Source organism: Protopterus annectens, chromosome 10.part0 (assembly GCF_019279795.1).
Source record: "Protopterus annectens isolate FY-2018-M chromosome 10.part0, PAN1.0, whole genome shotgun sequence".
NCBI lineage: Eukaryota > Metazoa > Chordata > Ceratodontiformes > Protopteridae > Protopterus > Protopterus annectens.
Genome location: NC_056744.1, coordinates 565967387 through 565995069, shown reverse-complemented (window position 1 = coordinate 565995069; position 27683 = coordinate 565967387). Strand labels below are relative to the sequence as shown.

Below are 27683 nucleotides of genomic sequence, written 5' to 3'. Positions count from 1 at the left end.
TCATCATCATCCATTAATTGTTTACGTGTTCACCTGGTTTCTTCAATTTTTAATATGACTAATTTTCTCTAGTCTCCTATTTTCTTGTATACTGATGAAAAAACAAAAATATCTTCTTCATGTTAGACCATTTCTCACATTGCTCTAGCATGTCTTTGCACCTCAGTGCTTTTTCAGCTTGTATTTGACTCTCTGGACATTCTTGTCTTATGAAGATTTTTTCCATTTGTTCTCTACAACTGACCATCGCTTCTTAGAATAACAGAATTTTGATTCAACAACTCATTTAGTCACTACTTTTCCGGGCTGCTGAATCAAAATCAGAGCAGGACAATACATTTTGATTCTGTCTCCTCATTGCAGTTTTCAGAGTCCTCTTGGGTTCTTGTAATATTTCAACTCCATGGACATTACATCACTGCACATGGCAACATCTCTTCTTCAGGACTGCTGTTATGGTATATATTATTCATATCACAGTTTTCTACCATTTTATCTATCTATGCTGACATTTCTGGACAATGCATAAAGATCTTTCCTTGCATTTCACTCTTTCAAGATATGACTAATGTACTGTCTCAAGCATCCTTTCTCTTAGCTGTTTGGGTACCATAATATTTTTTGCTTTTAACATTAAGCCTTGCATACTAGTCTCCTCCCTTAAGGAAAAGTAAGACTGAATTTCTTTTTGACTGATGATTTTTTGCTCTGGCCAGCTTCTCATTGTTATTCTTTCAGTAGCTGCATTTCTTAATCAGTGTCAGTTGTTTGTCTTTTCGGCTTTTTCCGGTTAGGGGTCGCCACAGTGAAACTCCGGTCTGCTAATGATTGGCAGTATATTTTTTTGGTGCTGAGTTGCCAGCCCGACGCCCAACCTTCAGCAAAGGCATGCCCATTCACGCATGTATTTCGAACGCCACTCGACCGCAGGGAGGACATCTCCTAAATTCTTTCAGTCTTTTCCTCTGCTATTGTGGAATCACCTAAAGAATCTCTAGTTCAAGTTCAGCTTCAGATGTTTTGCTTTATTTATTGGTAGTACTATTTGAAACTGAACAACATTTGCAAAATAAAACCAATATAAATAACTGACGATTAAATCTTACTTTCTACTCCTCTGTGTATTTGTTTATCAATCACTCTCTTGAGAACTTTCTTGCAGTGTGACAGGAGTTTGATGACTCTGTACTGCCCACAGTTGTGAATGTCCCCTTTGTTCTTGTATACTGGCACTAGTATACCTATTCTTCAGTCATCTGGGATATGCCTTTCTCTCCACACCAGTATGACTATCCATTTCTCTCCTATCTCACCCAACATCTTGATCATATCTGCTATGACCTCATCTAAGCCTGCTGCTTTCTCTGACTTCATTTTTGTTATGCTGTTCTTAGTTCTAAGATGGGCTTCTTCTCTTCTTTCATTGTAGGCTGTGTCTGGGGCAGAACAGCTCCTGTGGGTGTTTCTTCATTTAGAAGCTGCTGGAAGTACTCCTTTCATCTACTTCTGGTGGCCTGTGGACTGGTTAGCAGGTTTTTGCTAGCATTACTTATGAAGGGTGTGTGACTATGTTCTTTATTTTTCTGTATTTGCCTTGCAACCTGATAGAGTTTCTTTGTGTCATCTATTGAGTCACTTCCCAGAGGCTGTTAGAGTGCCACTGATGCCTTGTTCTTTGCTATTGCAACTCCTCTATTAGCCTTCTTGTTAGCCGCACAGTATTCCATCTTAGGCTGGTCAGTCTCTTCTATCTCCCACTTTTTCTGCACTCCTTTTTTCTTTTTATGACTTCCTGGACTTCTGCATTCCACCAATAGCTTTCCTCATGTACCTTGTTTCCATACCTGGCTCAGACGCACATCTGTGATATAGTTCTCACACATGTTGTTTTGAAGCACTGCCATTCTTCTTCTACTCCACCTATTTCTTCTTCTTCCTGAGGTGCTAGAGCCCTGAACTGTTGGGCTTTCCCACCAGTTAACTTCCAGATCTTCAGTCTGGTCTCTTTTGAACTTAGAGCTTTCTCTGACTACTGCTTGTTGCTGATTGTGGCAACTGGTTTATGCTGTGGGCTGACTTTGTTACTGGAAATGACTTTGCAATAACTGATTCTATACAAATGCCCTTTCTGTACTAGGAGGAAGTATACCTGAATTGTATGTTAGTCAGTGTTGTATGTGATCTTGTGACTGTCTGTTTTGCTGAATCATGTGTTGGCTACCATCAAGCCATATGTGAGGCAGAAGTCTACAATACTCTCTCCTTATTTATTCCTGTTGCTCCACCCATGTGGGCCCATGCAGTCTTCATATCCTGTTCTGTCTATCCTGATATGTGCATTCAGGTCATCCATTATCGACAGCAATTCATGTTGTCCTGTCTTATATGGTATGCCTTACGACTGCTGTCTATGTGCACTTTTTTCCTCACTATTACAGCCCTACTGTGGGGCATAGGCTGTGTGTGTGAATACTGCCCTGTCCTTACACTGGAGTCTGATTGCCATGAGTCCTTCACTAATTCAGTTGATATCCCTCACTGTCTTCTGAAGCTTCTTCACCACAATTTTCACACTGTTTCTAGTCTGTCCTTCTGCTGAGCAGAAGGCACTGGATCCCAAGCCACGTGTCTTTGCTGCACTGCCCTACCATCTTGTGTCCTGGATACACAGAATGTGCAGCCTCCTCCTTATCACGTCATTCACTTCCAAGCTGGAGTGAGTGTAGCAATTCTTAGTTCATGTTTGGCAGGTTGATTGATTTCATGTCCAGCTTTTGTTCAGTAGAGCTGTAAGAAGTAACCCAAAACTGAAGAACTGAACACTGAAGGGCTGCTGAGCTATACGGTGGGCAAACACTTGCCAGTTGGGGTACCCCTCCATTAACATGAGTCTCTGGTGTAGGTTGGAGTAGGCTGGGTCTTCAACCAACTTATCACTGGCAAATCCCAATGCCCATCATCAGCATGATTGAATCACCTAGAGCTATATTTTACACTGTCAGTTGGCTAGTCCTGACACAGCACACGGTCTCCTATCTTGAGGATATTGTGCACTACAGTTGATGCCAAAAGCAGTTGATCTATGCAACTCTTCCCCCTGTAGGCACCATCTGTGCTGCTGCCCACAAATCCATTTTTGGGTGAACTTGAAGTGGAAACAGCATGATTTTTTGGGTGGTGAAAAGAACCCCACAGAGACAAAGGGAGACCATGCAAATTCCATACAAGCATTTGCCAGAGCTTAGGACTGAACCTTGTACATGGGAGATAAAACCTTAACCATTCTGTCCATTATTTAAAAAAAATGATATTTCTTGAGAATGTGATTGCATGACAGTATCCTGGAGTGTGCATAGTGAAGCGTTGGTCTGTGAGATTAGATTAAGATTGTAGTTCTTAGCCAAATAGCATCCAAACAAACATGGTGTAAACCCCTATATTAATATTACCCTGTTACTGTTGTTTGTGCAGTAAAGAACTTTGCTCAAACAGTCTTGTCTTAAACATTGTAATTTTAATTAAATAAGACCCAAATAGACCTATTGTAGATCCCCAGTACAACTCCCCTTGTAATCAGTGAAGCAGTCAGCTTGGTGGAAAACATTATCCCAAGACAATGTAGCAATTGTATCATGTTTACTGGCCATCACAACATTCTTATACAATCGGATTCAATGTGTGTGGGATGTAACTCTGCATTATCACTGGAAGCAAAGGTCTGACATACAGCTACAACAGTTACCAAATAGGCTGTTGAAAACACACAATGCCACATTTTGCCTAACACTTACACCAAAGATCAAGTACATACATTCATGTATACTGAAACTCTTAAAAGTAATCTGACCAAACTTCAAAGGCCTCCTAGTTGCAGTTATAGCAAAAGATTCTCAGAATTATGACAAATATTCTACCAAAGCAATATCCACTGTGACACATGAAGCTTCAATTCGTGGTGCCTCAACTTGTAAGCCCACAAGTCAAACTTTCACTCAAATGTTCTAGTCAGAGGTGATTCCATCTTGAGACACACAGATGTTCCACTCACAAAACTGAGCGAGGAGAGCATCACAGTCATCTGCATATCAGGGACCAGGCACCACCTGATCACACACACACACACACACACACACACACACACACACACACACACACACACACACACACACACACACACACACACACACACACACACACACACACACACACACACACACACACACACACACACACACACACACACACACACACACACACACACACACACACACACACACACACACACACACACACACACACACACACACACACACACACACCATTGAACCATAAGTACCAGTACAATGTTGTCATTGTACATGATGTGAGATGTACCTGTCTGGACTATATGAAGAGAAACATGATGGAGATATTGGACTATGTGTCCCAGGGTGGTATGAGCCTAACTTTGAGCAGCATTCTACCTTTGACTAATATGATGCCAAAATTGAACAAAAAATAATTGACAATAACAACTGGCTTAGTTTTTGGTGTCATTCGAAGTGGGTACAATATTTGTTAGCTTCGAAGGATATAGTTGACAGACCACAGTGCTTCTCTAGGAATGGCCTGCACCTGTCCCTTTCAGGTGTTTGAATATTGGCTAAACTTACTGTCCAATGCCGGAAGTCTAAACATAAAATCTTCATTCCCTGCAAGCTCTCCTCACCATGGAGAATGCAGACACCTGTGTAATTACAGAGATATGGTTTAATTCCACAGAGATCACCCTAACAATACAAGTCTATAATGCCTTCCACACATTTAGGCAAGCTACTTCACAGAAAGAGACAAAAGGTGGAGGTGTCTCAATATTCATAAAAAACAGTTCCACCTTAAGACAGGTCAAGCAGTATGATGCACTTGAGCTTCTCCTTGTCCAACTCCCAACAAACAAAGTCCCATACCATATCACTGCAAGCTTTAGGTTCCCCTTCTATGACTCAGGGCAACCATGCTGCATACCTAAATGAAATGGAGTCATTCTACATTGAACATGACACTGTATTCCTGGGTCACTTCAACTACCCCACTATAAACTGGGAAATGTACTCAACTCCCAGTGCTCAAGCCCAGAGATTCTGGACTTTGTCAACACAAATATTCTGTACTAGCTAGTCCTTTTGCCCACTAGGGGTGCCAATATTCTTGACCTAATCCTCACAAACATGGGAAATGTTCCACAAATCTGTGCATAATGTCCTCCCTTGTCAGGTTGGCCCATAAAGCTGTATCCTTTGAAATTAAACTAAAACCTATGACCCCGCCTAACCCTCAAACATTTAGGAATTATTCAACAGCAATCCTCCAATTGCTGAGCTATACCCTGGCAACATTTCAATGCCCCTGATACCACATAAACTCTGCTGCTTATGCTGAATTGTTTACACAGATCCTATACCATCACATAAACAGCTGCATTGTGGCAGCTGTACCAACCTGACATAAGCACAGGATAAGCTCAAAGAGCAAGTCACACTGGTGGAAACCCAACATCAACAAGTTGTATAACAAAAGAAAGAAAAACATGGCACAAAATTGGAAGGGTAATGCCCAGCAAGGCAAAGAAAACCCTCATCAAACTAAATAAGCAATTTGGGAGTCTTATCAAATCTCCAAAGCCAAATTTGAGGTAAAGATAGCTTTGCAGGGAAAGGACAACCACAAATCCTTCTTTATCTATGTCTGCAACCTCAAAAGTTATACACATAAAAGTGTGCTGAACTAATTGTAAATGCAACTACCTATATGGATATAGCAAGGCTACTGGCTGATAACTTTAGTATCAATATCACCCCTCTTCCCCCAGACTTCTTTCAAGAGATACCCTTGACCATAACCATATGACCATCACAAGCAAAAAAGTCCTTAATGCATGGCAAAAAATAATGCATTTATGGACCCAGATAATTTTCTGGGATGCCTCCTGTATAACATGAAACATGACCTACTGAGTTCTGTAAAATCACTGTTCAGCCTTATCTTCCTACCTGGCCTAGAGAATGGAGGACTGCAACAAGTATCCATTTGCATAAGGGCAAGTCTTCTATTGACCCAGGTAACTAGAGACCAATAAGCCTGACTAATCTCATATTTAAATCCATGGAAAGAATTATGATGGATATTATAAAAAAAAAAATGAAAATTGTCAGACTCTAGATTCAACACACAAATACAACTTAAAAAAAATAAACTAAATAAATAAATAAAATATTAAAATACCACCAAGACCACCGATCCAAAAAGTAAGCGAATTTAATGAAACACTTAGCTCCTCAGCTTACACAGCCTTCCAAGAGTAAAAGCACTACAAAATACTATTTGCTTATATACAGCATATTGCACAAAACAATTAATCACTTAAGCATACAATTCAAATCACATACTTCAATTACATTCTTTGTTGAGTCCCTGAGGCTCCAAAGTACCATACTTTAAAATCAGCAGTTTCTTTTTTTAAGAGTTTGTTTTTTTAAAGACACACATTCACCTATGCCAACTTACAATTTTTCCAAGACACAACTCCTAAGAGAATCAGGGTTAGAGTTGTGTGCTGTCAAAACATGACTCCCAAGAGGACTCTCTAATTTTTTATTTTTTATGTACCTAATATATTCCTGCAACTGGACCCTAAAACTCCTGTAAGTTTCCCCTATGTAAAACTTCTTACATCCACATCTCAACACATACACTAACCCTTCCATATTACAACTGTATTTATACCTAGCTGTAAACTTGATGCCATTAATATAGGGAAAAGAGCTTACTACATATTGACAGATGGAACAACCATCACATGAAACAGTGCCTTTATTTATACTTAAGCTCTGAATGACATTAACATCTGGTAAACAAAACTGGTTATGTACTAGAATGTCAGACACATTCCTAGCTCTTTTATATGCAATACTCACAAAATCAGGTAGTATAGTGTTCAAATGTTATCCCTTAGGAGCATAGGCCACAAGCTACGTGTTTTTTTTTTTTTTAACTATTTCCTCAGTTATAACATTATAAGTTGTCACTAAGAAAACTTTTTTATGCTCTCGATTGTTCACAGCTGCATTGGTAGACTGATTTCCACCAATACAAACATTATATTTTCCACTAGCATGGACATAATGAGAATCTCCCTGAGAGCAGAATACCTCATGTATATAATTTTTTGTTTAGCTTCCCTGACCAGCTGGACATCATAACCTCTTCTAATAAACATTTTTTCTGCTTCAGCTATCTCTAAATCAAAGCTCATATCAAGGCTACATAGCCTATGAATTCGTAAGAATTCATTATAGGGCAGTACCTTGACCAAATGTTTGAGGTGACAACTATTCCCATATAAAAATACATTTCTATGTTCAAATTTCCTATGGAGACTAGTAGTAAATCCATCCAGGCTTATATCCAAAAAATTCACTTGTGGGCCAAGCTGCATACCATCAAAGCTTAAGCCCATAGTATTAGCTTGTAAGTCATTAACAAGCCCAAGGGCCTCTGTCTGGCTTCCTTGACATAAAAAAATAAGATCATCAATAAATCTAAAATGTAAAATAACCTTAGATATGAAAAAATCATGTTTGTAAATAAAGTCATCTTCAAGTTTAGCCATGACTAAATTGGCATACATGGGGACAAAAGCCATCCCCATGGCAGTGCCTTGCAATTGCTGGAAAATATCTCCATTGAACATAAAAAAATAGTTTTTTAAACAAAACATAACTAAATCTATCAACAAATGAGACATAGGAGAGTCCCCCCAAAAATGGAACAAGGCCTGTGTCCCTGTTTCATGCTTAATATTAGTATATAACCTTTTGACAACCAAACAGAGCCAAAACATGTCCATATTCCAAACTTTACCCTTTATTTTGTTCAAAAATTACTGGCTGTCCCTGATATAGGAGGCTGTTCTCATAACATATCAAAAAATACCTCTGTGCAGATACTATAGGTCGTCCACTAAGGTTAGTTAAACCTTTGTGTGTTTTAGGTAAGCAGTAAAAAACTGCCATAGAGCAGTTTTCCACTCCAAACTTATTTTCCACATCCTTAGAGGTGAAATACCCCAGCCTAAGACCTTTGTCTAACAAATGATTCAACACAATTTGTTTATTTTCAAAAGCAGATCATATCTACTCAAGCTGGCGGACTTTTTTGAGAAGGTCACCAAAGCGATGGCCAAGGGAAAAAAATGATACACACTGCCTATCTTGACCTTGCCAAAGCATTCAACACTATTCCACATTCAGGCATTGCCAGAAAATTCATGAAACTAGAAGTAAATCCTGTGTCACCCACTGGAAACTGGCTCACAGAAAGGACTCGAGAAGTCAGAATAGGGTAGTCTACCTACACAAAAAGGTCAAGCACTAGCCGAGTCTGTCAGGGCTTGGTGCTAGAGCTGCTTATTTTTGGTATCTACTTTTTGTAAGTCAAAGCCAGTATCAAAGGCCTCTGGCTGACCAAGTTTGTGGATGACTGCCATCAAAGAATCCTCCAAAGTCACTAATATCCTCTAAGATGGCTTGTTGCAAAATAATAATTGCTGCCAGAGCCATGGTCTAAAATTGAATGCCAAAAAATGTATAATAATATCCTTTGGAACTTACCAATTACACCCTTAAGAGCAGACCTGGTGGTTAGGCACTTGGGAACATATGTGGACAGTTACTTAGACTTGGACTTGGACTTTGACCATCACATGTTTACTGTTGTAAGGAAATAATTCTATATTGTACAATTTAAAAGCAAGGTATAGCATCAGGGCCAAGGATGTCGTTGTCCCTCTGTACTCAACCCTCATTAGACCAATCACTGAGTACAATGCTTCCTTTGGTATGTACCAGACCAGGCATATGCAACGACTGGAATAGTCATACAAAAAGAATACAAAGTGTTAACCACATGGAATATGCAGACCACCTCAAAGCCTTATATTTGTACTCCTACAGACTATTGAGAGATGATCTGTGCCTGGTTTGCAATTCATCATCTGATCCATTTCAGATGGATTTGCTACACATCTCCTGTTTACCAGCATTAGAAATATCAGAGTGAAGGCCCTACACTTTGTTTGCAAAATAAGTAGAACACATTGGGGGGACAGGTACATGTTTCAGAGATTACTCCTAATCTGGAACTGGCTTCCCATCCATGTGAAAAAGAGTTCATCCCTGGCCCTATTCAAATGCAACCTGGACCAATGGATGGGAAATCAGAAATGTACTGTGGACTGACAACTTTATTCTTGTTTGACAAAGGCAGCTTGTAAATGCTCTACCACCTAACCCAACTGGATGCTCCTGGGTAATTCATCTTGCCATTTACAAATAGGAAAACATGGGCTCCAATGGCCATTAGCCTACTAATCACCTATGAATCTACTAACCCATAATTCTCAGAGCTCAACATCCCCAGCAAATAGTCCAAAATCCAGATAAGGCAGAAAAGTTCTTCCAAATAAGCAAACATTCAAGAGGCAGGAAAGTATTAGAGTATATCCTGAAAATGGATTATTGCAGTGTTTAAACACTAGCATCACACTTAGACTCACATAACACAGGAATATCAAACCACTGGAAATATTTGGTATTAATAATCAGGATGTATTAATAAATGCATCAATAAAATAGTGCATGACTAGAAATTGGATTTCAGATACACCTCCTTCGTTCAATGAATTTAAAAATGTTATGAATATAATGTGTCATATGGAAATAAGCACAATTAGAATGAGAACAACTAGTAAAACATCACATTTTATTGTATGGGATAATTTACAAAATTTGTTAAAAAAATTCTAATTTCAATAGCACAGTATTTTAGTTTAATTAATTGATCTGATTGTAGTGGATGTCTTTGTAAATACTTTAGTTGTTTTGTTGAATATTATAATAATACCTATTTTTAATTATTTGTATAAAATTGTTATGATATTTCTCTTATATGTTAAAACAATAAACTTGTTTTGAAAAAAAATAAAATAGTGCATGGGACCAAAGTTTCATCCAAAGACAGATAGTCACTTCCATCTCTGGTCATGTTGAAAGAATCTGTAGCTTTTCTTCTATTAAGTTTTCATTATATTTTGGCAAAATGCTTTATTTAACATGCCTGCTATATGTTGCTCCATGTTTCATCTGTATTTTACTTACAGGTCATATTTATGTAGAATAAACAACATTCTTTGCAATCCTGGAGGTGCCACTTACAAACACTTTCTGAAGATGATTTGCAAGTTTTTGTGATGTTTCTTATTGTACTTCTTTGCATAAATATATATATTCATGAACATTTTCACATTCATACACTGCTGCTAGATTTTATTCACTGTCTGTATATCTCTCTTGTAAATCTGTAAATTCACTCAACCAATAGATGACGGAATTATTTCTTGTAACATTACAATTCCTTTACCATTCTGATTTGCATCTACTTGCTGCACAGCTGGTGTCTGTGCATCATAATATTTGAAGGAGATGTTTTGCTTATTAGTTTTTTGAGCATTTCAGGTCTCTTTTTCGTCTTCATGGGTACATGCCCAGGCTATGTCTTACACCAACAGATTTCTTAGAGGTACAGCTATTGCAAATGCAAGATTGCAAGTGCATTGATTTTTCACAAAAAATTTAATTTATTCCATTGTGTCTTTTATCATTAGCCTCTGCATTTTGATCTGATTTTTCTCTCTCTGAATTTGGTCCCCCTGATATTGCATTGTGATACTTTACTTCAGACTTAACACTCTCTTTTTGTGCTTAAATTTATTTAATTTAAAAGTATACTGTCTTGGCCAGTTAATATTTTTTTACCAGTTTCATTACATGGTTTTGTGTTTGACCAACATCCTTCTAAGTTTTCAAGTACTTATACAATTTTTCTGTGAAATATTAATGGTGCTACTGTGGTACCAGACAGAAGTTTCAAGAATCTGTCTTCCTAATGGCATATTGAATGCAAACAACTTAGATAGTTCTTTATATGTCATAGCTGAGACCACTTCTTCAGCTATAAACAATTTATGATTTATTTTAATTTATTTTTTCATATCATACAGATTAATTCAAATGCAGATCGCACTGTGCCTCACAATAGTAGCCATAATACTGATCCATACTATTGGCACTGTCGACTTCCTAAGGACAACTAATGTTTTCATATACTTTAATTAATTTTTCATTTCTACTGCTGACAGTTACTGGAATTTTTCTTGGCGCATGTATTACTGCCATAGCATCCATGAAATGTAAAAGTGTTTTTACATTACTTGTTCTCTTTGTGTTTTGAGTACTGTAACAACATATTATACTGTGGTCTCCCAGCTACCAGTATCAATCAAGTTTATATGCCAGATCGCCACAATCAGACTTCAACAGTGCTCCATGTCATTTTATGATGTGGAGATGTCACTAGCTGCCTGAAGCCACAAGGTATGTTTTTAAGGTCTTAAGTATATCCCCTCATGTCCTATATGACCACTTTCCATAACTACTGTTTCCTTGCTGGCTTATCCACTTATTTCAGTCATCTAAAGAAGGAATGCTAATGCATCCCAGATTGTGTGTTTTTGTACTTGGCGCCTTACCAGTGAAATTTACTAGTTCCTCTGGTAAAATTCTACACTGTCCACTTGAAGAAGTCCCTGAAGATGTTACAACATTATAGAATTTACAATGCTCATAATTTATTAACTAAATTAATTTAATTGTTTATTGTCACAACTGACTTTTTTGTTATAATTGTCAATTAATTTTGTTCAACTTTATTAACAGTGACTTGTTTGTTATCCACATAAATATGATTTAGTTTGGTTGGGTAAACCAAGCATAGCAGACTCAAAAAAAACTTCTTTATTAAAAGGTTATCTTATTATGCAGCAAAAATCCTTACACTTCAGCCTTCTTCACATATCTATGCAAAATGGTGAAAGAAAGCAGAGAATATATAGAAAAATTGGTTGCAAACTATGCAAAGGCTTAAAAAAATCAAAATACAGTTTCTGAGATGTGCGATGTATGCTTGATGCCAATGTCTGAATGTGGAGTTAAGAGTTCCAAAGTACTTAGGTACAGCAAAGCACATAACAGTAGCACCAGTGTTAGAATGTTTCTGTGCATTGGAATAGTAAATATGAGTTAAGGTGGAATAACGCATTAAATGTAGCACAATTATGGATGTATATGGATGTCATGTTAAGCATCAAAAGAATGTTCCAGTCATGTAACAGTATTAGCATTACTGAGTAACCATTTCCCTCTTTCCACTTGTTTGCTTCTTAGCTTGTGTCAGTTAGTTTCCTTGTTTATTAATCAAAATAATGCCTCAGTGTGCTACTGAATAACATTATGTTAAGTCATTTGTAAGATATGCTAGTAAAGAGTACAGAGTGATAATACTGCAATAACCATGTTAAAAAGACAGAAGTAAAAAAAAAAAAAAAAAAAAAAAAAAACAAGAAATACAATCTACAATCATTCCATTAGCAGCCTGTGAGCCAAATCTATTAATGGTCATGGTTTTCTTTTTAGGTTTTATGTTGGGTGCACAGAATTATTTAATTTGCCTTGCCTTTGTTAAATATGAATGACTGTGCATTTGCTGACATTTTATTGTATACTGTACATTTTATACAAATCAAAATTAATGAAAACTAATCAACAGAGATCACAGCTCCATGATATTCCAGTTCCTAATATAAAAAGTCACATGTTCAATGAATTCTGTCAGCACTAATAAAGAATCAATGCACTTATGGTCATCACAAACAATGATTTTAAATAAATGATTTGAGGAAATTTACTTCATATTCTGAATCTTAATCAGATACCAGGATAATGTAAACTGAGTGTGATATGTATGCATATAGTTGACAGTAACTGTGAAAATGCCATCTTTTTGAAAGATATTACTGCAGGAGAAATATTCCTTTCTTTGGTTATAGAGGTATAGCACTCAACATTTGGGTGGTGATGGGGGTTAAACAAAATTCATGTTGTACTTTGAGTTCAGTTTTACAAATGAATGTTAGTTCAGAATCTTGATGCTTGTGATCTCATTTATTCAGATGGTTGTTGTTTAGAAGACTTTATAACATCTCAAATATCAAAATCCTTACGGTTAACAAAGGTTATAAACCTCTTCTAAGTGAAGAATTGAGTTGGAATTGTTAACTGAGGATACATCTAATGAAAGGACAGAATGAGGTGCCCCCCTGTGATTGGCCCCTAGAAGAAAGCCATAGGCAAAAGCTGGAGAGCTGAAGTCAACAGTAAGCTGGCAAAAACAATGTTAGTTGGGTTCTGTTATTCTGAAAAAATTATTTGGCTAACTTGATGGCACATTGCTTTCTGATAGTATGCTGATATACATCTAACTATTCAGACGGACCTCAGCTATTTACTTGGATAACACTGGTGTGTATAGTGCCAGGTCGAAACGTTCACTAAAACAGCTAGGCAAAATAAATTTGTATTAACAAAGGTCTGACAGCCCTACTCAGGAATCTGGATAATTGGGTTATATTCTGAGAAATGTCGTGCTACCACTAAGTTTGCCTGTGTAATACAGTCATGTTAGGATAGTTTTAAGGCTGACTGATTACCACTAGAGATTTGCTCCAGAGTTTATAACATTAACTACCCATCTCCTTGACATCTCACGAAAAGGATATTTAATTAATGTGACATGACACTACTGTGTTACTAAACATTTGAGGCCATAAAGGCAGTGTTATGTTCTTTCTTAAGAAGGTGTATGTCTTTCAGCATTGTTTTTGATGAAAGATGCATTATGTGCTAACCTTGGCAATTCTAAGTTGAAGGAAAAGTAAGAAAGGACAATATATTATGTGAAAATATAAAGTGCATTGCAGAAAATAAAATAAAGATATATCATCAACACAGAAAAATATGTTTTGCACTGAAGTGGGCAAAACATTTTTATATACTATAAGACATCAGCATTCTAAACAGAAGTTTAATTCTTAGAAAAATCCTTGAAAAATACTCCAGGGGTGATATTTCTGCAAAGATGAGAGTAAAATGAAAAATAAAAATTAGCACTGGAACATCAGAAAGCAACTTCACAATAAAGTGCAATATTTTCATTATTGGTTATGTCTCTATTTTCTGAATAGGTTAAATTCTGAATATTGTTAAAAACTATGAATGAAAAAATTATGTTATACTATTTTATTCTACATCCAGTAACATAAATAAAACAATTTTTCAGTGTAGTATCTGCTTACATTTCTTGTTTTCCCATGGCTTTTGATATGGTATGATATGACTACAACTAACTATAATCCTCTGATTTTATTATCACAGTTCATTTTACTGTAGGATGTATTTTTATGATGTGTATTTAGTGGCCCCCAACGACATAAAACATAGCGACACCCAAACAACTAAACCACACTGCAAACACACACAATAATAACAATTACACAAAAACAAATCACAACCCACACCACCACACACCACACCAACACAACAACAAACCCACAATCCTAACACCTAACCCTTACCCTACTCCCACTTCCTATAAGATTCCATCACTCACTAACATCTAACCTCCCAACACCCCCCCTCACCTAACCCACCTAAACCCCTACCCCCACAACACTCTAACCCACCCCTCCCCCATAAGTCCTAACCCCTACTCACTCCTAACACCCCTAAGCCCGCCACCCCTCCCCTACTTAACCCACCCCCACCCACCTAACCACCCCTAACTCATAACCCACACCTATCCCACAGACCTGACAATATCCACACTACCACTCACACTGACCTATACTCACGCACACACAGCCTTACTCACACAGTTCCCTCTGGTGCATCATCTCATCCGTCATGTTCGGTCTTCTGCATTGTCGATGTTCTGTGCTGTTCTCCCTCCCGGGTCCAGTGTCTCGGTCTTCGCGTCGGCCGAGTCCAGGTAGGAACCGTATTTAGTGCATATACTTGGAAAGTCATTTCAATCATTGGGAAGGAGCCAGTGTATGAAAAGTACCATCTAGGCATTGTACTCTTCATACCTCTAGAGTAGACGCAGTGTTGATTTTCGAACCCAGATGGTGAACTTGGCAGAGCTGCCCCTTAGAAAAGGCCCTGGGGAGGTGTATGGATAATCACAATTTCCTGGTTATATGGTAAACAGTTGGAGTTTGTGCAAGTGGATGAAAGGATTAATTTGATGCAGTTGTAAGCTGTAGAAAACAAAATTCTGAGTTATTTTGTGCACATGCACTTCTCAAGTACTTAGCCATGTTGAAGACCAGAGGTGCGGCTCTTCATAGGAAATCATCTATTGACTCAATAGTCCTATTAGGAGACTTCAATGCTCATGAGTGGAAATTATTGGCATGTTTGGGAAGATGTGCTTGGATGATCAAAACTAGCATGGTAAGTTGTTAAGAGACTTCTGTGCTTTCCATGAATTGTCCATCATGCTTACCATGTTTGAACAATAAGCTGCTCAAAAGTGTACCTGGTACCAGAGCACTATTTTCCAAAGGAGGCTGACTTTGTAATTGTGTCAACAGGCCTGGGGCCACAAGTTCTACATACATAGGTCAAGAGAGGTACTCAGCTGTCAACTTATTACCATTTGGTGTGAGTTGGATCAATCAGCCAGGATAGTAGCTTGACAGAGCTGGTAAACTCAAAAATGCAGTGAGGGTGTTCTGGAATTTTCTAGCAGACACCTTTGTGTGGAATGACTTTAACTATCACCTTTGGGAAAGCTCTCACTTGTTCCAGGATAGATCAGAAACATGGGCCATTCAACTTCATGCACTACCCCAGGCTAACTCTTCTCTCTTCTCACAGCTATATACACCACTATGTTCATTTCTTTACTCTCTCTATGCTTCTATATATACACACAGTATCTTAATCTACATATAGATCATTGCCCACTCTTAATTTCTACTTTTCCTCTCTGCTGCACTCCGTAGCAAGTATACCTACTATCCTGTGTTTGCTGCATTCCTACTATAGTATAGCATATTCCTTTCACATTACTTATATGTACCTGGAACCTTTGAATGTCTCTCATACATTACTAATTAGTAGTTACCTTGAATGTAGTTTTTACATGGCAAATTTGTACACTGTCTTGCATAACTATGTGTGTTAACATTGTAACTGTTAAGAACTTTCACTTTGTGGTTTTATACTTGGGTGTGTGTGTGTGTGTGTGTGTGTGTGTATCTATATATATATATATATATATATATATATATATATATATATATATATATATATATATACATATATATATATATATATATAAATATAGATATACGTGTACATAAATTCTGTTTATTGTCTTTATGTAATCAATGTATAGCTGTTACTTATGTGGAGCTTTTCTCCCCGGGCCTCTGCTGAAAAAGGACCAGTTTTCAGTCAGACTTTCCCAGTAAACAAATGTAAAATAAATGAATAAATAAATAACTAATAAAATAAGACCTTAGCAGTAGAAGCAGTGGCAAGCAGCTGTGACCAAAAGGTGGTTGGGGATTGCCATAGTAATAACCCATGGACATGCTGGTAAACACCAATGATGAAGGAAAACATCAGATTAAAGACAGACGCCTTCCATGCAATGCTAGGGTGTGTGATTTGACCAAGAGGTACCAAGAAGATAGAAAGACAGTAGCTTTAGTAGTCATTGAAGCAAAGGCTTGTTTGTTGGGGGGGGCGGGGGTTGGTGATGCAATGGAGAATGACAATGACTTTCAGGTGGCCTCACAGAGGCTCTAACAAACCACTTGTTGACTTAGAATGGGGTGGCTGTGACTTTATTCAAGCTGCTCTCAACAAGGCTGAGAAAATAATCATTCATGATCACCCCTCCCATTTTCTACAGGGGGGCAGGGTGTTGTGTCAAGTTTTGTCATCTGCCTCTATGAAGTACCACTCTTCAACCTTCTTCGATACTCATGCCTGATGCAGGTCTTCTTTCCGACAATCCATCCACCTCTTTGCTGGACACCCTCATTTCCTCTTACCATCTTCCTGTATGTCCCAAATCTTCTTCAACACATTGTCTTCTGTTTTTCTGCACATGTAGCCAAACCACTGTAATCTGTTTTCTTTGACCTTTTCTGTAATTGGAGCTACTTTGGCTTCTGCTCTTATGTCCTGATTTTTTCATCTTTTCCACAGTGTGCATCCTACTACCCATTTCAGGCACTTCATCTCCATTACCTCTAGCTTCCTCAACTCTTCTGCCTTTACTGCCCAGGTCTTTGTACCATACATAAATATTGGTTGCACCACTGTTTGTACACCTTACTTTTCAATTTCTTTGGCACTCATCTCATACTATACCTGTCACTCTGTGCCAGCTGGCTGCAGCCCCTCTGATTCTAGCTTTGATCTCCTCATTCAGACTTCCCTTCTCCTCTACCATCCCTCCTAGATATTTGAAGCTCTTAAACTGTTCCACCATTTTCCTTTCAATCTCAGTTCTCAGAGTCATTGATTTCCCCCATTTGCTGCCATTACAGCTGTCTTATCTGTACTCATTTTCTTCCCATGTGCCTTTAGTTTTGCATTCCATTCCCCTGTATTTTGCTGAGGTTCTTTCCTCATTGTCTGCATATAGCAACTTTGTTAATCTACCCCCTCCGACCTTTTTGCTAATGTAATCCATCACCAGTATAAATAGCAGTGGGCTCAGAGCTGGCCCTCATGCCCACCCACTCGTACAGGGACTCCCTCTTTGAGACTGAATGCTGTTCACACCTGAGTCATTGGGTCCCTTTATATAGCTTTCACTAATTCTACCAATGTTTGTGAGACTTCAAATCACTGCAGGACTGTCGAAATGAGCTTTCTTGGGACCTTGTCATATCCTTTCTCCAAGTCTAGGAATTCCTAGTTGGACTCTTTCCTCATCTCTACTTTCTTTTCAGCTATCTGTCTCACTGCAAACGTTGGGCCAGTTGTGCTGCATACTGCTCATCTTGCATCTTTCTTTCAACTACCCTGTGCATTTGTTTATCAATCACTCTCATCAGGACTTTCATGCAGTATGACAGGAGTCTGATAACTCTGTATTGCCCACAGTGAATTCCCCCTTTGTCCTTAAATACTTGTACTAGCATGCTTATTTTCCAGTCATTGGGGATATGCCTGTCCCTTCATACTGCTATGAGTACGCTCAGGAGCCATTTCTCCCATATCTCACCCAGCATCTTTTTCGTATCTGCTGTGGCCTCATCTAAGCCAGCTGCTTTCCCTGACTTAGTTTTCCTTAGTGCTGTTCTTTCTTCTTCTAGGGAGGGCTTCTTCTCTTCTTTTGTTGTAGGTTGTGTCTGGGCAGTACAGCTTCTGTGGGGTTTTCTTCATTCAGAAGCTGCTGGAAGTACTCCTTCTATTGTTGCCTTTGATGTCTTGTGGACTGGTGATCAGGTTGTTGCTGGTATCTCTTATGAAGGGTGTCTGACTTCTTTATCTTTATGTCTTTGCCTTGCAACCTGTTATAGTTTCTTTGAGCCATCTACTGAGTCACTTTCCAGAAGCTAGTAGAGTGCTTCTGATGCCTTGTTCTTTGTTATTGCAACTCCTTTGTTAGCCTTTTTGTTAGCCAACCAGTATTCCTTTGTAGTCTGGTCCATTTTTTCCATCTCCCACTTTTTTCCAAATTCCTTCTTTCTTTTGATGAGTTCCTGGACTTCTGCATTCTACCACCAGCTTTCCTTATGTAACATATTTCTACATTCGACTCAGCCACATATCTGTTCTGTAGTCCTCACACATGCTGTTTGAGGTGCTGCCATTTCTTCATCTCCACTAATTTTCTCCTCTTCCTGAGGTGTTAGATAGTGCCTTGAGTAAGTCCTTGAACTCTTGTGCTTTCTCTCCAGTCAACTCCCAGGTCTTCTGTCTGGTCTCTGTTAACCGTAGAGCCTTCTCTGATCACTGCTTGCAGCTGATTATGGCATAATGATTATGCTATAAGTCGACTATTTCACTGGGGATGAAATTTGCAATTGCTGATTCTGCTGTAATGTCCTTTCCTTATTAGGATGAAGTCTACCTGAGTTGCATGTTGCCTCCTCTCCCCCGTATGTGATCTTGTGACTACCTCTCTTTCTGAATCATGTGTTGGGTGCTATGAAGTCATTAGCAAGACAGAAGCATAGAATGGCCTCTCCTACTTTATTCATATTGCCCCACCCATGTGGACCCAGACAGTCCTCATATCCTTTTCTGTCTGTCCTAATAAGTGCATTCAGGTCAACCATTATCAAAACCAATTTATGTTGTCCTCCTTTATCTAGGTCCTGCAATTGCACTATGAATACACTTTTCCTTTTTTATATTTTTCCCCTAAAAGATTTTTTTTTTTTTTTTCAATTGAATTGTACAGATTATAGGTCACACTAAAGGTGGGAAAACATTTGAAATGATTTATTGTGGTCTCATTTTTTATATTACAAAACCTGGCATTTTAACGGGGGTGTGTACATTTTTATATCCACTGTAGCTCTGGGATGACAGACTAGGGTGATGGTCTCTGTGATGTCCCCACTCTGGGCCAGTAATGAAGGAGCCGGGGGGGAGGGTGGCTAATGGTAGGTGTTTTTTGCCTAACAACACAAGGTACAAGTTTTTGATCAACAGGGGGATAATTAGCTAGGCTTAAAATGGCTCGCAAGGGCAGTTAGCCTAGTACTAATCTATGAACCTATGAATCTATGAACCTATGAATCCCCACCACTGCCACTGGAGAGGGACGTTCACTTGGAATAAAAATAGATACACCCAGTATTTCTAAATGCAGCTCTTCACATCAAGCATAATTTCCCTTAAGAGCATACAGGGAGGACACTCAGTCCATGGTCTGAATTTCTCTCTCTTTCTCCCTCCAGATCACCAGTGAGACTCCCCAATGGCACAGCTGTAGAGTGAGTCCTCAACTGAGTGTCCAAGTCAAATCCTCCTGCACCCTCTTTGTGAAACCAGAGCTTCATGTTACTGCTCCAAGAAGCTGCCACACACACTCTTGGATTTTTTATTTGCACACACACACACACACACACACACACACACACACACACACACACACACACACACACACACACACACACACACACACCTGGGAAAGGCTAGTGCAGATTTACTAGTTACATCCCCTTCTGCTCAGACTATACAGGAGTTGCACTGCCATCAGACACTCCAATGCCAACTACTCTAAGGCTCTTACAAGGGTACCCAGTTACACTGAGTGATATCAATATTAATACAAATGGTAGTTTGACCAACAGCAAGGCTTTCAGGAGTGGCCAGCGTTGTCACCAAATATATATAAGTACTCTTAGAGATTAAAATATTGTCTAAAAGACCAGCCACAATGAAAAAAATTAAATATAGTTAATAATAAATAATAAAAAACAGAAAAATATGGAATATCTATTTACAATAAACCCCAGAGTTTTATCACAGGAAATATTAAAATAATGCAAATGAATAGATTTACACAGATACAGAAAAACGATACTTAATTAATCTCACAACATGTTTCTGACTGATCTAGATAATTACTATTTCCTGGTTCACTTACTAGAGCAAGGCAAGATTAAGATGGTGAGGGGTCCTTCTTTGTCAGGTTCCAAAAATAGACTGTCCTGACACTTGTCTCTCATCTGTCCTAGAGTACAGAATGACATCACATACATCTGGTCATCTGACTTCTGGTTCTCATGCTACCCCCATTGCTAGAAACTGAATCAGAATTTAGCAGATATGTATTACCATACACAGAGGTAGAGCTTTTCTGAGATTAGCTATAAAACCATAAAACACTTCTCTGGCACATATATTTAGTCTCTGGCTGCAATCAGAACTATAAGATATAATCTTTATGGCCTATATTAAGTAATTTAATTTCTTACTATTTTGTAAAGTGAGCTGGACTGAGATTAACCTCTTCTCTTCTAGTATCCTCTTTTAAAACATATACATTTTATCAGTTACAATAGATTCAGGACCCACTATTGGTACATTTTTTAAAACAAGCAACTTTACAAATACATTTTTCAGCACAAGCATTTGTACAAATCACTTTGATATACAAATGACATATTAATTGTTTACAAAAATTCAGCTAGCATCATCTCATCTCTTCCCCCTTTGAAGACTCAAGCTAATTTTTTGAGTGACCCATGAGAAATGTTGCTTGAGAAGAATGAGCATGTCTGAGAATATAATAACCCATACCCTGCCATGAGATACCATCTGCCTTGGCATTGCTGACCCCGTTACAGTGCTGGACTGTCATGTCATATGCTTGCAACACTAGGCTCCACCTCAGTGACCTGGCATCTTGCTGGCTGGCTCGATGTAGACATAGATCCCCATCAGACTCCTCCTACCACCTACTGCAAACACTTAGCACAAGGGCCTCCCTAACATGGTACGGTTTCATTATGTTAACATGATAGAGTTTGTACCCCTGCCTCCTGCCTAGCAGTTCTACCATGTAGTTAACATCACTGATCTTCCTTACCACTTTGAAGGGTCCCTCCCAAGCTGCCTGCAGCTTTTTGTATCTGACAGGAATGAGACCCATAACCTGCTGTCCCACAGCATAATCTCAGGCTTGAGCATTCCTGCCATACCAGACCTTTTTCTGCTGTTGGGCTCCTATCAGGTTCTCGTGGGCTTAGCCCATGAGCTCCCTATGCCTTTTCCTGAGGTTTAGGACATATGCCACAACAGGATCCTTGTGGGATTCACACTCACCCTCCCACTCATCATGAATTAAATCTAAAGGTCCCCTCACCCTATGCCCATACAACAACTCAAAATGTGAAAAACCTGTGGATTCCTGGGGTGCCTCTCTGTATGCAAACAGCAGATGGGGAAAATATTTATCCCACTCTCTCTTAAACTGGTCTGTAAATGCCCGTAGCATGGGCTTTAGTGTAGGGTTTAACCTCTTCACAAGAGCATTAGTCTGGGATGGTAGGAGGTGGTCTTTTGGTGCTTCACCCCACAGCACTTCCACAGATAAGCCAACAGGTCTGGCATGAAACTAGCACCTCTGTCAGTCAGTATTTCTCTCAGGAAACCTACCCTGTTGAAAATCTCTAACAAAGCATTTGGCACCTCCTCTGCCTTGATGGAGGACAGAACCACCACCTCAGGGTATCTAGTTGCATAATCTACTACCACCAGGATATGCTTCTTCCCTTGGGGTACACAGAAGCCCCACAATATCCATAGCTACCCTCTGAAATGGCTCCTCAATTACAAGCAAAGGCATCAAAGGAGCTTTGACCTTGTCTCCTGCCTTGTCTACTTTTTGGCACTGCTCACAGGTCCTGCAGTAATCTGTTACATCTCTTGCAATTGCAGGCCAGTAAACATTCTGCACAATACGTTTCTTGGTATGCTTTATGCCCATATGATCTGCAAAAGGAATGTCATGGGCTATGGCTAGAAGTGCCAGATGGTAGACTGTAGGCACTAACAATTGCTGTAATACCTCACCCTCTAGCCCTCCTCAGGGGTCCATTCTCTATACAGTAACTCTTTGTTCTAGTATACAGACCCTCCACCTTTTCCTTGAGGATCAGGTGCCTCCCTAGCTACCTCCCTCAAGCCCCTTAGTGTAGGGTCCTAGAGCTGAGCCTGTCTCAACTCTGTCTTTGTGACACTTCCCAGCTCCTCTTCCACAGGAAGTCTGGTATCCTCAGACAGCAGTGCCTCACTGTCAGCCTGGATTCTACCTCTCACCTCTGCCCTTGCAGTCACTATGTCCAACGGAACATCAGTACCTACCAGCAGATGTGGCGCACCTTCAGGCTCACTGCTACAGGGTAGCTCCCTCCCTGAAATAACCACCTTACCAGCCCTGGCTTCAGGTGTGGGGTCTGTCTGGGTCTCCCCCATGCTACCAGCCCCACAAGCCTATCTCCAAGCCTGACTGCATGTAACTGCATACACACAAGGTACTCAGTTATCAAAATCATTCCCTATCAGGACATCTGCATAGATATCCTCAAACACACCTAATTGCTTGCTTCCTTTTCCACCCTCTGAGTCAAGGTCAACCCTGGACAAAGGCATTTGGAATGGGGTCCCTCCTAAAGTTCTGACTGGAGTGGACTGCCCAAGCAAGTGCTGCTCCTCTTGAACCACTGCAGGCTTCACAATGGTTATGTCAGAGGCTATGTCTGTCTTACCAGTGGCCTGTTTTCCATCCACTAAGATAGAATATAACCTCTGGTGATAGTTTGGTACCCCTGTTGCTTCCAGACAACTTACCACTGGTATACTGTTATTCCCACTTGCTGGCACCCCACCTTGTCTCCGTGGACATCTATATGATACATGGCTCCACTGGTTACATTTGAAACATTTAACCCTTGCTCCTGGCTGTGTAACTGAACTAGTGGCTTCCTTGGTTACTGGTGGACTCTGTTGGGGTGGTTTAGGCTGCCCATCATGGGTTCCCTTATATCCATGTGCAGCACTGGGTCTCTCTTTTCTGTGTAGTGATGCTCTGCTTGCTAAGTAGAGATCCCCTTTTTTCATCTGCAAAGCTACATTCTTGACTCTTATGTCCTCAGACAAAATGCTAAGACCTTGTTCCTTCAAAAAAGATCTGCCAGCCCTTCACAAATGGTGAGCTGACACCCACACACCCACCTATGAAAATAAGTGCTTGACTCAACAATATAATCACACATACTTTCATCTGCCTTCCATCTATGCTCATAAAACTTTTTTTCTGTAAGCTTCAGGTGCTAACTTAAAACATTCAAGTAGACATTTCTTTACTTTGCCATAATTTAAACAGTCAGTATCAGACAATTTAGAAACAGCAGTTACAGCTTTACCATGGAGTAAGGGGATCAGGAACCATACCCATTATACTGTTTATATACTCTTTCAAGTATATGAATAAAGCTATCAAAATTATCACCCTCTGTAAACTGTAGAAGAAATTTACTGACCTTTATTGCTTCTGGGGTTTGGTTATTCCCTTCCCCATGACCTCCATGACCCTGTCGAGGAGTCAGCATCTTCATCTCATGTTGACTCTGCTTTTTATTTTCTTCAGCCTCCAAACATGACAGTCTCATTTTCTTTGACCTACAAATGCTGCAGTCTCTCTACTGATTTTGATTCCAAATGTTTGGCCTCCAGTTCAAGTGTCTTTAACTCCAGATGGATTTTTAAGTCCTCTGAGAAAAAGGTGAGCTGTCCTGTTTCTGAGGGCTGCAAATCTCTGTTACCAGAGTGGTTATCCTACTGGTTGCTGGTTTGAGCTGCAGCTAAGGATGAAATAATTTCCTCTTTAGTCGGGTTGGCATGCACCAGTCATTTGGCTTCACACACCTTGGCTAACTGGTTCTTTGTTAGCTTGCCATAATCCCCTGCTTACATATTTGCCTGCTTTCCATGACTAAACTAAACTAACAAAAAATAAATAAAACTGTTGTGAATTGAAACTCTGAATGTTTACCTTGTGGCTGCTGAGAGGACACACCTTTAGTGACAACTGTCTACAGGCTACAGAAGTTCAATTAATGTCCACACCACTGCTCACCAATATGTGACATTCCCACTCTGGGCCAGTAATGAAGGAGCCTGAATTGTCACCACTGCCACTGGAGAGGGACAATAACTTGGAATAAAAATAGATACACCCAGTATTTCAAGATGCAGCTCTCTGCATCAAGCACAATTTCCCTTAAGAGCACACAGGGAAAACACTTAGTCCAGGGTCTGGATTTCTCTCTCTCTCTCTCCCTCCAGGTCCCCCGTGAGACTCCCCACTGGCACAGTTATACAGCTGAATCCTCAGACGAGTGCCCAAGTCAAATCCTCCAACACCGTATCTGTGAAACCAGAGCTTCATTTTCCTGTTTCAAGCAGGAGATTTGATTTGCACACACACGCGCACAGACACACACACACACACACACACACACACACACACACACACACACACACACACACACACACACACACACACACACACACACACACACTCGCACACATGCGCACCCCCTGTTAATAAAGGTTCTCATCCTGTTTTTTGACATGTGTCATGTAATTTTTTTACATCAACTTGAGCTAACACTAACTCAGGCAGTTGCACCCTCGGTTTAATTTCTCTTCAGAAGAAAGAAATCTCATGAGTGCAGCACCCTCATCCTATGCTGCACTATGGTATCAATACTGGAAAACTTCATCCATGCACCTGGTTTGAGGATAGAAGACACAATGTTATGATTTTCCTGGCAGCCAAGGAGACCATGCTAAATGCTTAGCTAGTGCCACTGACAGAGGTCACTACACCTTTCTGGCTAACAAATAACCAAATTCTTGGAATCTGTCATCATTAACTGCATATGTTGAGGACAAACAGACAGTGATGTGTTTTTGCTGCTGTTTGAGGATATATGGTAGGCAAGTGACTTTCAGTTTGACCCTCTGTAGTTGCTTTTCAAATGGAAACCAGTGAGCCTCACTGCTGAAATCCCAGTCCTTGGTCATCCTGCCAAACAACAATTCTTCTGAATCATTAAGGATATTCTGTGGTGGTACAGGGCAATGAGGTCAGGAGTTAGTAAATGGAAGAACCCCTGAGTTCCCTTCATTTTTTGCTTCTATCAGCAACAAAAGATGGTCTTGTGATATTCTAACTGTATTAGCCATGTTCTTTGCCATTCAGCTACAAATCAGGATTCAAGCTGTACCTGAAAGTACTGCTGTATCATTAAGAAGCATGCAAAGCCTGAAGATGGTCTTTCTTTCTTTACTCACCTAGCCCTGCTGACATTTGGATTGTATTTTAACTTGGTTTATCTGTATCATTGCTTGACACTTTTATTTCTGTGCTGAGAAATCTAGTGATCTATTTTCTTGAACCTGTTAGAGTGAAAAATAACTTAGGAATTTAATCCCTTCATTAATATGTGGATTGATATTTGAACTGCCTGAAGATATTCATAAATAAGAGCTACCTGTAGGAGGAAGTTTATGATACTTATGCAGCGGTATGTGCATGATATTTATGATACTTTTTCATTTATTCTCATTATATTCTGTGTTGTTAAATGTGACGTAGACCTGATGATAGCCAACTGAGTAATCCCTTATGCTGTGTATTACATCTTATAAGTTCACCTTTGGAGAAACAATTAAAAAAGTCATTGTCTGGTCATATTGCATACGTTTTAATGTGTGGAGCAGAAATGTGAGGCTTAATTTGCTTCAGATTAGCTTTGATCTGTTCTGTTGTAGCAGAGTACACACAGATTATGATATTCCTCAAACAGCACAGAAATCACAGTTTTGTCAGAAATTGTATACATCGTTTAATCAGTCATGTTTTGAATTGTATCAGAAAAGAGTTTTTCATTATTTTATCATTGAGATGTAATCTCCAGGGAAATGATACTTACCTTTTTGATCCACAAATAAGGTTCTGTTATATTTAATTTCTTCCCCGTTGTGTGCTTTTACTGCAATGACTAATAGAGTGAATAACAGGATATCATATTCAGGAAAATTACAGATGTGGCGGCTGGTGTTGTTTTTAATTGTGTGTGAAACAAGGGGGCATTCTTTTATGTCGTATCCACTGTAGAGAGAAAGAAAATGTTTATCAGGAAGAGTTTTACTGTTTATGAATTACAGAATAGAACCCAATATATATATTAACCCATAGTAGACCAAATTCCCTTCTTACCAGAAATATTTTTTTCTGGGTTGTTAAACAGTTAACATTTTCAACTCAGCTTGTATTGATCATTTTATGTTTTTATAATGTTAAAATATAATCTAATACCTTAATATCCCTAAGTTATTGATTTCAGTTATCAATAACGTAGTATCATAATATGCTGCAGATTCTTTACTCCATGAGCTCCAACTTTAATCAGTTTGTAACATTCTTCAGTTTAGACAATTGCTAAGGCAATGTTTTCAGAATAAAATCATCTCCCTCCAGAGAATGACATACTCATCTCTGTTTGATTCCATTGCAGACAAAAATTAGTTCAGGCACATAGTTAAAACTATATAAATCAAATAGTGCTTAGGATGTATTTTCCAAGTCTTTTTTTCTCATGTAGGGCAGTAGAACATTTTGATGAAAGCATTCAGAGTTGGGAAAATGGTTAAGGTGTTTACCTCACAAACAAAAGGTGTAGGGTTTGATTCACACCTTTGAAAGAGAAATTGGCTAGGCTTAAAGTGTCTTGCAAGGGCCGCTAGCTTAGTGCTTACTTATGAACCTAAAACATTTGTCATAATTACAGTTGATTACATTTCTCTTTGACAATATAACTGGAATTTATCACTGCATTTAAGTCTTACTGTTATATTACTGTATTGCTGGTACAGACAAATGCTTATAAAACTAGATCTTATACAACTCAGAGACTCTACATCGAACAAAATGAGATATGACTATTTTTCAGAAACAGGTCAATATCTAAATTTTACAGAAATAAGCAATTTTCCTTGCAATACTCCTTCATAGCTAATGTTGCAAATAAAAACAGTACTTCTACAGAAAAGATTAACAACCTGTTTGAGTCAGTATAAGACAAATATCTTACATTTCAGCCAAAAAATGTATAGTATGGCAACATCATATTTAAT

At 39.0% G+C, this 27683-nt stretch overlaps 1 protein-coding gene across 2 annotated transcripts in view; it reads right to left on the bottom strand.

Moving 5' to 3' along the window:
• Window positions 1-27683, bottom strand: part of MPL (MPL proto-oncogene, thrombopoietin receptor) — a 427873-nt gene that overhangs the window by 177598 nt on the left and 222592 nt on the right. For both annotated transcript variants that reach the window (XM_044085406.1, XM_044085407.1), the window contains one exon: window positions 26480-26658. In XM_044085406.1, coding sequence (XP_043941341.1) covers window positions 26480-26658 — 179 coding nt within the window. The remainder of the gene's footprint in view (window positions 1-26479; window positions 26659-27683) is intronic.